We start from the raw sequence: 15301 nt of genomic DNA on the forward strand, positions 1-15301 counted from the left end.
CCTCTGGGGCACCTGGCATTGGCCACTGTCGATAGACAGATACTGGGCTAGATGGACCTTTGGTCTGACCCGGTACGGCTGTTCTTATGTTCTTATGGTCGAGGGCTTTCTGGACCCCTTCCGAACAGGCCCATTCCTCCAGGTTCTGCCATGCAACATGCACGCCGTAAGGTGGAGCGATGCGAGGTTGAGGTGCAAGATTCGACTGTGATCCTATGATAGCAGGTCCGGTTGGTTTGGCAGGATCCATGGAGGGATCACCGACAGGCTCGATAGCATCCCGAACCAGTCCTCGCGAGGCCACGCTGGGGCAATCATGATAACCTGAGCCTTGTCTCTCTTGATTTTCGCTAGGACTTTGCTGATGAGTGGAATCGGGGGGAACATGTACATCAGGTTTCCTGCCCAAGTCAGGAGGAAGGCGTCGGAGAGGGAGCCCTTGCCCAGACCCCGTCTGGAGCAAAACCTGTGGCACCTCCTGTTCTGCCTGGTGGTGAACAAATCCACTTGGGCAGTTCCGCACCACTGGAAGATCATGCTGGCTACCTGCAGGTGGACCACGCACTCGTGATGAGAGGAGAAGTCCCTGCTTAGGTGATCTGCTAGCATGTTCTTGGCACCCAGAAGGTGACACGTGTCTAGGTGGATTCCATGGTCAATACAGAAGTCCCAAAGACGGAGTGCCTCTTGGCAGAGGGTCGAGGATAGTCCTCTACCTTGTCTGTTGATGCAGAACATCGAAAGTGTGTTGTCTGTCAGGACTCCGACCACCTTGCCCGACAGGTGAGGTAGGAAGACCGCGCACACCCTGCGGACCGCCCTGAGCTCTTTGACGTTTATGTGTAGCATTGTTTCCTCTGGAGACCACATACCTTGGGACTGGAGCGTGCTGAGGTGCCATTCCCCCCCCCCCCCCCCAGCTGAGTCCAAGGCATCCAAAACCTACTTGACTGAATGAGGAGTGCTGACAAAGGGAAATCCTTCCAGGACTTTCTCCGGGTTGGTCCACCATCGCAGCAAGATAAGTATAGCTGTGGGGATGGTAACAACCTTTTCCAGGTGGTCCCTGGACTGGAAATAGACTGTCGCCAGCCATTGCTGTAGAGGTCACATCCAGAGCCTGGTGTGGTGCAGCACATATGTGTACGCTGCCATGTGACCTAGTAGGCACAGGCAAACCCTGGCCATGGTCAGGGGAAACACGGAGACTTCTGCAATGAGGTCCATCAGTGCCCCGAATCTCTCCAACAGCAGGAACATCCTGGCACAAGTTGAGTCGAGCACCGCTCCGATGAACTCTATCCTATGTACTGGAACTAATGTGGTGTTTTTGTCATTTACCAACAGGACAAGGCAACTGCAAGTGGTTAAAAGCATCGCGACGTGCCTTTGGACTTGGAGCTGCCCTTGACTAGTCGTTCTTTGAGGTACGGGTAGATCTGGATACCCCAACATCTGAGGTAAGCAGCCACCACCGACATGCACTTGGTAAATATCCGCCTTGCTGTCACTAGGCCAAATGGGAGGACCACAAACTGACAGTGGTTGGGACCTACCATAAACCAGAGGAAGTGTCTGTGTCCCTCAAAGATGGTGATGTGAAAGTACGCATCTTTCAGATCGAGGACGGTGTACCAGTCTCCTGGATCCAGGAAAGGGATGTTGGAGGCCATTCAGAACTTTAGCTTTGCTAGGAAGCAGTTCAAGTCTCGTAAATCCAGGATAGGTTGCAGTCTGCCCTTGACCTTTAGGTTTAAAAAGTAGCAGGAATAGAACCCCTTGTTCCTGTTCTCTGGAGGACTGACCTCCACCGCATCTAGCTGCAGTAACCCATCTAATTCCTGCGTGAGGAGACTCTCGTGAGAAGGGTCCCTGAAGAGGGACAGGGGGGATGGAGTAGGAAGGAGGGGTAGAAATTAACTAAAGGGTGTAACCCCATGCCACCATATTGAGGACCCATTGGTCCGATGTTATAGATGCCCACGCAAGGAGGAAAGGAGAAAGGTGTTTGGCAAAAATGGGGGAGGGAGGATCCTGGGAACAGCCCAGTAGGTCGCCCTTGGGCATACCCTCAAAATGAGCACTTGCCTGCCTGCTTATTGCAGGTTGAGTTTGACAGAGGCCTGCGAAGGCTGTTGGCTAGGACATCTCTTGTAGCCTCTGGATTTTTCATGGAGGTTCCTGGCGAGGGTGGCTCCCCTGGCTCTGAGGCTACTGTGGTTTAAACCGCTTGCGGGCAGGGCCGGGAACATACAGGCCCAGCATTTTAAGGGTCGTGCGGGAGTCCTTTAGGCCATGGAGCTTATTGTCCATCTATTCCGCAGACAGGGCTTGCCCATTGAAGGGGAGGTCTTACATTGACTGCTGAGCCTCTGTGCACAAGCCAGAGAGGAGCAGTCAGGATGCCCAGCACATGGTGACTACCAAGGCCATGGTTCTGGTGGCAGTGTCCACCGCATCTGCCACCGCTTGGAGTGTCGCCCTGGCCACAGTCGTGCTCTCCTCTATAATAGCCCAGAACTCTTTCCTAGAAGCCTCAGGAAGAGAGCCTCAAACTTGGCCATGGCTTGCCACATGTTAAAATCATAGTGTCCCAGGAGGGCTTGATGGTTGGCAACCCTAAACTGGAGACTAGAGGATGAATAAATCTTACGCCCAAACAAATCTAGTCTCTTGGAGTCTTTGTTCTTAGATATAGCATTGGGTTGACCGTGTCACTCCCTGTGGTTAACCACTTCTATCACTAGGGAGTTTGGAGCAGGGTAGGTGTACAGGTTCTTGTGGCCTTTGGATGGCACCAAGTACTTGCGCTCAGCCCTCTTGGAGATGGGTGACCGGAAGGAGGGAGTTTCCCACAGGGCATTAGTGATCTTAGAGACCCCATCATGAAGGGACAGAGCCACTCTGGTCAATGCTGTGGAGCAGAGGACATTGCAGAGAGTCTGAAGGCTACTCTAGCTCCTTCACCTGGAGACCTAGGTTGGCAGAGACCTTCTTCAGTTGTTCCTTGGCGCTTTAGCGTCATCTGGAGGAACCGGGGGAAGGCGGCCCATTATAGCCTTGTCTGGCAATGACGAGGAAGATGTTGGTGCCGTAGGGTCCTGCACAAACATTGGTGGCCCAGTGGCTTGTTCCCCTGCTCCCTCTTGAACCTGTTGGGGTCCTCACACCCAAGGCTTTAAGGAGGAGGGTGGGAGAGAGAGGCAGCTGGTCTCTCCAAGGCTCCAGACACCAAGCAGGTGGCCTGGGAGGGCTGGGTGAACCCCCACGGGTTCCATGGGCACCACGGTGCTGGCCACTGTGCTTGAGGCCACTGTGCTAGTTTCGGTGCTGACAATGTAGCTGGTACCACTGGTATCGGAGCTTGTCCCACCATCAGGGAACCTCGCTCCAAACCAGGGCTGGATCCTGAGCGGTCGCTCAGAGGAGACCAGGACAACGGATTGGTGGCTCTGACCTGACTGGTGCCAGTCACTCCGGCCGGAGTCTGGTAGTGCTCGACAGATCCACGACGGCTTGGAGCCGGCTATCTACGTCTCACTGTTGACGAGCAGTACTGGGATGAGAAGTGGGACTGTAGTCAGAATGGGCCCGGTGCCAGGAAGCACCCGCACATGGTGATGCCATGCTCGGGGATCGGCGACCGTCCAAGGAATGGTAACGTCGATCCCTCGATGGGTCCCTGGATCAGTACTGTGGTTTCGGAGATACTGAGTGCTGGGACTAGTACTCTTGTTGGGGGAGGGGAGAGGCACATGCCTCCTAAGCTCTGTGCCCAGTGGCCAGCTAGCTGCACCTCGAGGCTCTCTGCCTGTGCGCAAGGTCCGGGGATCGAATGGGGGTGTGCTGTGTCTGCCTTTCATGGTCAGATATGTGGCGGCTATGGGAGGGCAAGCGCTGGTGGGAGGTTCCCCGTGACGGGGAACGGTGCCACTGAGGTGGGGACCAAAGCGTGACTGGGGAACCACAGGAGCCAGTGTGGGTGGGACCAGGAAGGACATGATCTCCTGCACCACCTGAAAGACCTGTGGCGTGGACAGCACCCGGAGCTGACCAATGCCTCTGTCGCTATCCGAGGTGGCCAGCAGAGAGTGGGCTGGACTACACTGCTCTACCAGAGCTTGGACTCGAGATCCTGACGTGAGTGAAGAATTGGCAGGCATGGGACCTTGCTAACACCCAGTCTTATCCTTTCCCTTGCGGGAGGCTGGAGACCGGCCTTGCCCCACCTTCTTGGGCTTCTTGGTCGGAGCCACAGATGGGGACTGGTGCCGGCCAATGGATGGTCCTAGTGGGGTGATGTGGGTCACGGTAGGTCATGCTACTCGGTAGTTCATGGTACTCGATGCCGAGCTGGAGCCTCCATAAGGAGCCTCTTAAATGAATACCGCACTCCTTCTTAGTCCTTGGCTTGAAAGACTTGCAAATTTTGCACTTCTCACTAATGTGTCCTTCGCCCAAGCAATGCAGACAACTGCTGCGTGGATCAATAATGGGTACAGGTCTCTTGCAGCGATCATAGGGCTTAAAACCTGGGGACTGGAGCATGCCCCATCTCGAGGCAAAGTCCCGTTTGGCACCTACAAAGTCTCTAACTATAGCTAAGGGATTTATAAACACTAAGAAACTATATACACTATAATACAAGAGATAACTAGTTTGTACGAACAAGCAGCAACAGCACTAGCTGAAGCAGCCACAGTTCCAGCACCATCACTGGTGGCAAGAAGGAACCAAGGGTGAGGGGGAACTAGCAGCACCCTATATACTGTGGCATGTGCACGCCATTCCAGGGGGCGCCGGAGCTGCTCCCATGTGGATACTGCGAAGGGAAAAACTTTCAGCACTGGTGCATGTGGCGAACACACACACCTAAGTCGAATGGACATGAGCAAGCACTCGAAGAAGAAATACTGGTTTTAAGTAGTTATTTTTAACATCTCATATATACATCCCTACCCTGATATAACACTGGTCTTTGGAGCCAAAAAAATCTTACCGTGTTATAGGTGAAACCGTGTTATATCGAACTTGCTTTGATCCACCAGAGTGCGCAGCCGCGCTGCCCTGGAGCGCTGCTTTACCACGTTATATCCAAATTCATGTTATATCGGGGTAGAGGTGTACTGTCATGCATAACACGCACATACTTGAATAAATACGAACTCACGTTAACATTCAGGCAATCTCATGCTTCTTTGTATTTTTGTAACTTGAACAAAATCAGCCACCATCATCTGTATTGTCGAATTGTTTACTGACTATGATCTGTGTTTAACATTCCATTGCAGATATTTATAGTCTATGTCAAAAATTCAGAGCAGTTTACTTGAGAACAGACAAAAGTAGCACATGAAACATTACTGGGTCACATGAAGTGTTTACATGCAGTCTGAAATACTGAATTTTATTGGTATGATGAGAAGGCTCTATAATTATAATGGAATTGAATAAAAATAAACAATTACAAATATTCCACACAACAGAAGTGAACTAGACCAGATGCTAATTTTAATTAAAAATTGAAAGACAGAAAAAAAACATTTGAGACGTCAGTTGGCAGACAGTTACCACAACATTTATATTTGTGACTCTAGAGGTATGTGATCCCAGGATATGAAATCATAAATCAGTTTCCGTCCTGCTAATGTGGATGCAACGTTAGAAGAACTTTACTGTAGAAGCCTGTGACATTTATGAAATATAAAATTTGTCTCAACAGCAAAGTATTACCACAAGTGAGAAATGTGTTTACACAATTGCTTTAAGCTCCCTGTACTGCTCATGTCTCAAATGTTCTAGGGAGGTGTGGTACTGACTAGCAGCCAATCTCAGAAATGCTAGTTTTAACATTTATTTCCAAATACATTTTTTCAGCTCATGAATGGGCAAGTTGTTGCATGAATTTACATTACCACACCTGACAAAAGTTGAAATGGTTTTCTTTTAAAACGCATCTGCAGTTGGCGGGGGTGGAGAGCGAGAGGGAGGGGGGAAGAATCAGATTTATGCTCCTTTTGTACATCATTATGACACATGGATTTATAAATTCTAAGGCCAGAAGGGAGCACTGTGATCATTTAGTCTGATCTGCTACATAATATAGGCCAGAGAATTTCACCCAGTAATTCCTGAATTAAGCCCAATAATTAATTTATGGTTGAACTACAACATATTTTTTACAAAAACGTCCAGCAATGACTTAAAGATTCCAAGTGCTGGAGAATAAGAAGAATGTGGCCCGAGAAAGGATTTTGTTTTTCAGCTTGTTTTCTACATTAGAAATTCAGGTCTTGTCCGTCCTGTTTTCTTCAAAGACCGTGACTGTCTACACTAGAGTTTCTTGGCAATAATTTCCCTCTGTTGACAATACTGATATAACTCTAGAGCTAGCGTGGACAAAGCTCTGCCCTTCCTCATATTGAGTAACATTTACTCACATGAGACGGTCCCATAAAAGTAAGGGTTGGAGAGGAATATAAGGCTCATTTGTATCTCCTTTGCACAATTCCCTTTTCCAAAGCTGTACCTTCACCTACCCAAGCACCTAAACAGAACTCTATTTTCCCAAACATTAGCAACCCATGTTCACTAAAGAACTGTAGGCCCAGCAAGACTTGATTCACGAATGCTACTCAGCATGGCTTCATCTTGCTTCTGGCAAGATATACCGTCAGTCTTGGTCTACTCCCTATCAGATACAGAAAGGTCATAATCTGGTTGCTAATAAACATCAGAGTACATGCTTTCAGAACCCACAGCCTAGGTGCTCTCTAAATGAATCATTCCACCCTTTACAGAACAGTACAGAGACAATGCAGTGTGCTGTGCAAACTGAGGATTTACTTCAGAAAAAGTAATTGGAACAGTTCAAAGGCATGACAACACACAGTATCTATGGTTGCTACGCCCACTAAAGAGTCTAGGGAAGGGTTGAGGTCACCAATGGGTTTCTGATGTGCCCCCAAAAAGGGGAGAAGTATAACATTCGTAAACAGCTTAAACTTGGTGCGGGCCGAGGGACATGCTGGCCGCCGCTTCCTGCAGCTCCCATTGGCCGAGAATGGCGAACTGCGGCCTCTGGGAGCTGTGATCGGCCGAACCTGCAGACGCGGCAGGTAAACAAACTGGCCCAGTCCTCCAGGAGTTTTCCCTGAAGAAGCGGCATCCCTAGATTGGGAACCACTGCCCTAAAGCTTTGACTCTGATGGCTTTAAGGATTTTCTAAACCTTGCCAATTATGTTAAAAGGCACGTACGTACATTAAATACACACAACTTATGGACAAGCTGTACAGTGACTAGTATCAGAGCTATAAATAAAGTTTTAAAAAAGTGTCTGAGTGTATTTTGTAGGTGCGACTCCAGAATTATCAAGTAAGAGTGTCACGGATAGCTTAACCATTTAAAAATAAACACAGTAAAAAGGTCAAGTTAAACAAAAGACACAGTATGAGCTTTTAACTCTTTGTGCTCTGGGACTCTTCCTTTCCTGCCGAAGTCTCTATTAAAATTATTATAAGGCAAATAAATTACCTAAAGTTTTCAGTTCCCCCCCTCACCCTCCCAGTGATCTACTGCTGTGGATGTGAGTCGTAATTCATGGGTATTTCTGTCCAATCCAGCAGAATGGAGGCTTTTTTTTTTTTTTTTTTTTTTTTAAAGTTCCTTCCGCTGGCACTGGCACGTTTACTGAACATACCACTCCTAGAAAATCTGAGGAGTCACAGGCCTGGCTTACACTTAAAATGTAGGTTGATATAGTTTTGTCACTCAGAAGTGTGAAAAATACTCCTCAGTGATGTAGCTATGCCGACCTAATGTCTGGTGTACACACAGCTAGGTTGATGGAAGAATGCTCCTTTTGACCTAGCTATCAATGCTTGGAGAGGTGGATTACCTACAGTGACAGATCATTGCTATATCTACCATCTACCCTATGGGATTAGTGCAGAATAGCTATGGTGCTGTAGTCCCCATAGCATAGACAAGCCCACAAAATGACATCAATTTGGTACTGAATCCCCCCCCCCCCACCATTCAACCAATGTGTAGATATCATTATTGTGATACAACAGCCATATCTGATATTCTTTCTTGCCCTGACTTGAAGGAACATGTACTGAAATACCAGAAAAATATAGGGAGAGGCTTGTCCAGAGCAATGGATCCACTGTAGAAGAGGCTTTTTTCTGCATAGAAGCGATCATTCGTGGAAAGCAGCAAGCTGTGACTGACACGCAACCACAGCATAGAGAAGTTAACAAAATAGTGCACAATCACAAAAATAATCATGGCAACAAAGGATATAGAGGGGTGAGTGTCAGTTGGACAAACAAGCCCCCACCAAAAAACTAGAAATCAAGATTAAAAAGCCATATAGACTAATTAGCTATGAACTCAAATTATTACTTCCCAGAAGGAATATTTCATCTCTCTTTCTCCGCCTAGTCTGAGAATTCGCTTACACTCAGATAGTCAGAACAGCTAAACTACAACAAGCAATCTTCCCTTTCCAAAGAATTGGCTTGGATTGTTTCCCTGGAAGCAGCTTTCTGACCCTAAACACCCATAACATTTACTTGTGTCACATTTTAACCTTAAACACATTGTTTCTATATGAAAGAGTTACACACATCATAAAGTCCAGTTTGCTTGAAGTGCAATAGTGTGTGCCTAAGGGTTTGGCTATACTTGCAGGTGTGCAGCGCTGGGAGTTAAAGCTGTCTTTGTACAGCTGTGTAGGGAAAGCGCTGCAGTGTGGCCACACTGACAGCTACCAGTGCTGCAGTGTGGCCACATTTGCAGTGGTGTTGGAAGTGGTGCACTATGGGCAGCTATCCCACAGAGCACCTCTTCCCATCCTGGCACTGTGGGTTGTGGGAAGGGAGCAGAGGGTGCGGGTCATTCTGCTTCCTGTCCCAACGCCCCGTGACGCATTGCTTCACATCCCAGTAATCCCTGTTTTTCTGTCCACGTTTGGCGCCATCTTGCCTCTTTCAACGGTTTCTGTGCAGCGCGTTTTCTGTGGGAAATGGAGCCCAAACTGCTGAGGAGTATGCTGACGAGTCTCGCCAGCACATCATGTTTGGCATTTGAGCTATTCCTTAAGATCCAAAGTGACAGTGAGGAGTCCAACGATATAGTGAGTCGCATAATGCGTATGACATGAAATTGCTTGTGGCATTCACAGACATGCTCTGCACCGTGGAATGCCGCTTTTGGGCTCAGGAAACAAGCATTGAGTGGTGAGATCACATCGTCATGGAAGTCTGGGATGACGAGCAGTGGCTGCAGAACTTTCAGATGAGAAAAGCCACTTTCATGGGACTGTGTGCTGAGCTCGCCCCCACCCTGCGGCGTAAGGACACGAGATTGAGAGCTGCCCTGCCAGTGGAGAAGCAGGTGGCTATTGCAGTCTGGAAGCTGGGCAATTCCAGACAGCTACTTGGGTACCGATCGGTCGGGAACCAGTTTGGAGTGGGAAAGTCAACCGTTTGGAATCGTGTTGATGCAAGTTTGCAGGCCATTAATCGCATCCTGCTAGTGAAGAACCGCGTGACTTTGGGGAATGTGCAGGACATTGTGGATAGCTTTGCCAAAATGGGTTTCCCTAACTGTGGAGGGGCGATAGATGGGGACGCGTATTCCTTTGATTCTGGCACCACCCCACCTGAGCATCAGAGTACGTTAATCGGAAGGAGTATTCTCCAAATGGTTCTCGCCAGGTGCTTGTGATATGCCCGTGGCTCATGAGAAACCGTACACAGGGAGCCTTGACAGCAGCAAGGAACGGTTTTTTCAACTACAGGCTGAGCCGGTGCAGCCGAATGACTGTGGAGTGTGCTTTTGGCCATTTAAAGGGGCGCTGGGCGATCTCTGTATGGGAAGAAGGACTTGGGGGAAAGCAGCATCCCTGTGGTTTTATTCGCGTGCTGTACCCTCCATAATATTTGTGAAGGGAAGGGGTGAAAAGATTCAGTCAGGCTTATGGACCTCCCAGGTTCAACGCCCTGGCTGCTGAATTTGAACAGCCAGAGAGCAGGGCTACTAGAGAGCCCAGCACAGGGCTGTAAGGATTAGGGATGCCTTGAGGGAGGAATTTGAGGCTGAAAACAACAGTAATATTTGGTGCCTTGCACAGGAGTGAAGTACAGTGGTTACAATGTTAGTAGGAATCTGTGTTTCCTAAGCTGATTTGCAGTGCCTGTTTCTTTCCTGGGCTAAGGTATCTTTGACTTTCTGCAATAATAAAGACTCTTTTCAAAGCCAGATTCATTTATTGAAAGAAAATAACTTTATGACAGACACACAAGTTTTTGGGGAACCTAAAAGGCAGGAGGTGGGGTGGTGAACTGTACAGTCACAGGTTTGAATTATGTCCTGTCTGGAGGCTGTGCAATGAACTGCTCCTGCTGCACTTCAGGATGGCTATATTGCATGGTGAGGGGGGTTGAATGCAGAGGGTAAGGGTCATAGTTCTCAGGGCTGCTTGGTGAATGTACAGGTATTGGAGGCAGCTGATGGTGGTGGTAAGAACCTGGATGCTGGGGAAGGGGGTTTTGAGCTGACATGGGGATACAAGGGAAAGAGCTTTGGGACAAGGGTGGCAGGGGGCGGGCACGATAGTGCTCCCGCCTGCATGGCTACGAGCGCCTGGATAGAGTCTGCTTGGTGCTCCAGGAGGCTTATCAGCTGCTTTGTGCTTTTCTTCCTGTCCACTGCATTTCTCTGGTAGACCCTGCTTTCCCTTTCCCTCCAGTCCTGCACTTTTTGATTCTCTGTGACAGTGTGCTGCATAACTGCTTGCAGCATGTCTTCTTTGCTTTTTCGCGGCTTCTTCCAGAGGTTTTGTAGTCTCTCAGCCGTTGATAATACAGGCAGCTGAGATCTCAAGGTTGCATTTGTAAAGGCAAAAATGTAACACTTAACAGAGGCAGCACTGTTTATACCAGACAGTTATTCCCCCGCAGTTAAGGAGAGTAACAGTCTTCACAATAGCATAATTTTCCCATCCCAAAGAGAGTGCACATAACCCAAGGGAGCCCCAAAATGGTGAGTAAGGGGGACTGATTGTTTCAGGGCTGTACTGTCCTCGGGGTTTCTGTGCGTTGGGGAAAGCAAACAGCTGCAGGGGACACCTACACTGAACACTATCCCAGCATTTTCCACAGGAGTTGATCCTGAAAGATATCTCTCTGCTGCGGGTCACTTAGGAAGCACGGGAGTGTCTTCTACTGCAATGCGGATTCCGCCCTGACCCCTATGCAGCTTGCCTGTGTCTTGCAATGGTCCCCCCACCCCTCGTGGCACAGTGGCAAGGACGCGTTAGCCTGACTGGGACAAGGACCACAGTGGCTCTCCCAAGAAACCTGAGCAAGCGCATTGCCCACGCTCTGGCTGAAACTTTTGAAGAGATTACCAAGGCCAATTACCGCGACGTGATAGACCACATCAATGCGCTGTTCCGCATCTAGGCATGCATGCATGCATGCAGAACCCTCCCTTCTCTCCCGCAAAATTTCCATCCTGAAAATAAAAGCCGCTTACCGGGAACCGGCTCCTCTCTTTGTCCTTCACCAAGTACAGGCTGCTGTGACTGGCTACCTTCCTCCTGGCTTGAGAAGAGCTCATGGCTGCATGCCTCCTGGGACTCTGGGGTGTCTCCCCCCACCCCAGTACCCTCACTCTCGCTTTCCTTCTCCTCCTCCCCCCGCTCTGAAGTGTCCATCGTGGTCCTCAGAGTGGAGATGGGGTCATCCCCAAGTATCATGACCAGCTCTTTGTAAAAACGGCAGGAGCACCGGAGCGGCGGTTTCCCTCGCGGGCTTTGCAGTAGGCACTCCGCAGCTCCCTCACTTTAACCTGCACTGCAGCATGTCCCGGTCATGGCCCCTTTCCAGCATGGCCCTTGATATCTGCCCATAGGTATCGTAATCCTATGGCTGGAGCGCAGCTGGGACTGCACAGCTTCCTCCCGTAAACACTGATGAGGTCCAGCAACTCGTCATTGCTCCATGCTGGGGCTCGTTTGCAAGTGGAGCCATGGTCACCTGGAAAGATTCACTGATTGCACTCCACATCTGGCTGAGCAAACAGGAAGGGGATTTTTAAAATTCCTGGGGCATTTAAAGGGTGGGTCTGACGCTTGGTCACCTGAGACCAGGGCAGCAGAGTTCGAACTGATGAGCAGTGTGGCTGAACAGGCATTCTGGGATACCTCCGAATACCTCTGGTGGCCAATAACAGCGCTTTTAGTGGTTACACTGATGGAGCAGCGCTGCATCAGCAGCGCTATAGTTGTTATTCCCCAGGTCGAGGTGGAGTACAACCAGCGCTGTAGCCAGGGAGATACAGCGCTGTATATGCTTTGCAAGTGTGGATGGTGAGTGAGTTGTAGGCTGTAAAGCCACCACCAGCACTGCAACTCTCCAGTGTAGCCAAGCCCTAAGTGAAATATGAATTAAAGCAGAATTTGAAGTGTCATTTTTACCACTATTATTTTACATTTCAAGTGCCCATCACTTGAACGTGTTCATATGCTTCCTTGGGTTTCTTTCACCAGACATTAAACATTGGGGAATTTCTAGGGGCCAGATAAACTACAAGAGCAGGACATTTGAACCTGATAGACTAATACGTTGAACACCACCATGCTTGACTTACCTTAAAATCTAGGCTGCAGAGACTGACAACATCATCATCTTTCTCTCGACGCTTCCTTTTCTGTAATAAAAGAAACCAATCATATCTAACCATTTGATTATACTGTAGAAAGCATGCCTCCCTATACACACACACACACACACACACGGCCTGATTTTGAAACCAACCTAAAGATGCCCTCCTTACTGCACCTGCAGAACTATGAGTGAAAATAATTGCACGAGTAATTTTGCAATGGCAAAAATCATTTAGTCTTGTCATTTTATTGCATCCACAAATCATACATTTATAAGTTTACTTGTTTCTTTATGCTCCCCATAATTATGACTGTGAAGAAAGAACCAAAAGACAACAAGGAAAAACTAAAGCAATGGAGACTGAAGTGCATTCATGTGGCAGTTAGCTCTCTGAATGGATTCAGGTATTTACTTAACTAAATGAGATACTTTTTATGGTTTCCAAGCTCAGCAGTTAATAAAGCTGGGATTCTGAAAGGGGTCTAAGGGAGTTAGGTGCCAGCTCCCACTGAAAGTCAATGGTAGTTGGGGTTCTAGAACCCTGAACGGGACTTAGACGATACCATTATTCCCCAAAATGTACCTCCATCTCCTTGGATGAGCTCCTCAGAGGAGCCTAAGGTGGCCTCGAAAATCCCAGCAATGTTGGTGAGAGTACAGCTTGGGGTATAAGGGTATCTTCTAGTTCCCCTTCTGTATTCCAAGAACCCCACACTTTATTTTAGAATGTTTTCACTTATGCCACTGGGCAACTCTTTCCCACCCCAATAAGTCTTCTTACCAGTACATATTAGACAAATTTATGTTTAAATATTAATTACAAAAGTACAGAAATCCATTAGCTCACATTAGTATTTTCCTTCCAGAGTACCAAACAGAAGTTAGAGTTTCCACAGTTTTCAGTCATTTTATTGTCTGAATATTTTAGTTCTAAAAGATAATACACAAACTCTCCAGTAGAGTGACTGAGGTCCACTTGCTGATTGAGGAAAAGCTTCTTATAAAATATATATGTACAGCATTTCATTTGTGAGGCTTATATGGAACTCAATGCCATTATTTCAGAAGAGATTTTTGGCTGGCTTGATAATGTGTGCAGGTTCGTATTTGTTTTTTAGGTTAAGTTCAATAAAAAGTTCAAAATAGATTTTTGACTAGAACTTGCAACAATACAAGATACCACATCTTTTTGGTTTCGAGATCCCCCCCGCCTCCTTTATGCAAGTCAAGTATACTAATGTCTTCAACACACAGCTCTGGACCCAACCTCGGGCTCTGAAGCAAAGCCAAGGTTTTGTTTTTAAACTGGCTAGACTTGGGTAATAAGTACTGCATTGTCCAGTTCCTCATTCCCCCTGCCCAACACAGTTTCAAAACAGAGCCAGCTGTATAATTCTCACAGGGCGCCAAGACAGAAACAGATTCCAAAAAACCCACCTGTTCAAACTGCTCAAATCAGAAGGCTTAACCAGCATAGCAGAAGGAAAACCATGATAAACACTGTTTTATGACACTATGTGTCTGGCTAGCAATAGTCACAATCAAAGACATGATATGTAAACCCTCTTGAGAAACTCAGGTCATGTGGAAAATATATTTCTATGAAAGGTATTAGACTATAAAAAAGTCAGGAAGTATTATTCAGGCTACCACAGAGGTAATGAAAAAAGCATGAACATTTTTTAAATGAAACTCTTGGAGGGAAAAGTCTTTCCAAAACAAGTAAGCAAAACAGCATAAAGACAGACACAAAAGAATGCCATTAGTATTAGCTTTATATAACCGTTAGGGGTGGAATGTAAAGATCCAGTAATATGTCAAACAAAATTCTGCAAACAATTCTAGTCATCTCATTTCCCCCCACTCATTCTGTATTACCCAGGAACACTTGCATGAAAATAGCTGGCAAATACCTAAAGAACAAAGAACTTTCTGCTGCTTATTGTCAACCTGGGATTCCTAGAAGAGGAATAGAACTTCAGGTGAGGAATGTGCATCAGGACCGAAACTTACTCCCCAAAGATCAAAGACTTTGTTTTCAGACAAATGTCTCTTGTAACAAAAACAATATGTTGTTAGCAGTGTTGTCCTAGCCCTGTTGGTCCCAGGATATGACAGAGACAAGGTGGGTGAGGTAACATATTTTATCTTTTACCTCACCTACCTTGCCTCTCTACAAACAATATGGTCAGTATTGGTTTCAAACACGAGAACATGCGAAGGTTTCCAATGAGCAGGTCTCACATCAACGCCAAGGTTCAACCCAACTTTCAATGGGACTTATCCCCTGGGCACTGATTGTGTACAGGCATTGGAAAGTTTGAAAGAGGAGGGCTAATGCAGGCATGCAAGTAGGGGAGGAGTTTAAGTTAGGAGGCTTTGTTGTCCATTGGAACCAAAGAACTAGGCCAGGTCTACACTATAAACTTCAAAAACATAAGTATGTCACTCAAGGCTGCGATGAGGTGTCATGTGGTGATCAATATAGGTATGCCAGTAAAATACCCTTGTGTAGATGCAATTACACCAGCATAGCTTATTTCACTTGGGGAAGGAGGGGCCTTGGCTGGAATAAGCTCTAGTGACAAAATAAGTTTTGCGAGTATAACTGCATCCACA

General features: G+C 47.5%; 1 protein-coding gene across 1 annotated transcript in view; it reads right to left on the minus strand.

Annotated features, from left to right (window-relative positions):
- Positions 1 to 15301, minus strand: part of NET1 (neuroepithelial cell transforming 1) — a 77144-nt gene that overhangs the window by 19268 nt on the left and 42575 nt on the right. The window contains exon 3 of the mRNA XM_032797489.2: positions 12666 to 12725. Coding sequence (XP_032653380.1) covers positions 12666 to 12725 — 60 coding nt within the window. The remainder of the gene's footprint in view (positions 1 to 12665; positions 12726 to 15301) is intronic.

The sequence above is a fragment of the Chelonoidis abingdonii genome, chromosome 1 (genome assembly GCF_003597395.2).
Source record: "Chelonoidis abingdonii isolate Lonesome George chromosome 1, CheloAbing_2.0, whole genome shotgun sequence".
In the NCBI taxonomy this organism is placed as follows: Eukaryota; Metazoa; Chordata; order Testudines; family Testudinidae; genus Chelonoidis; species Chelonoidis abingdonii.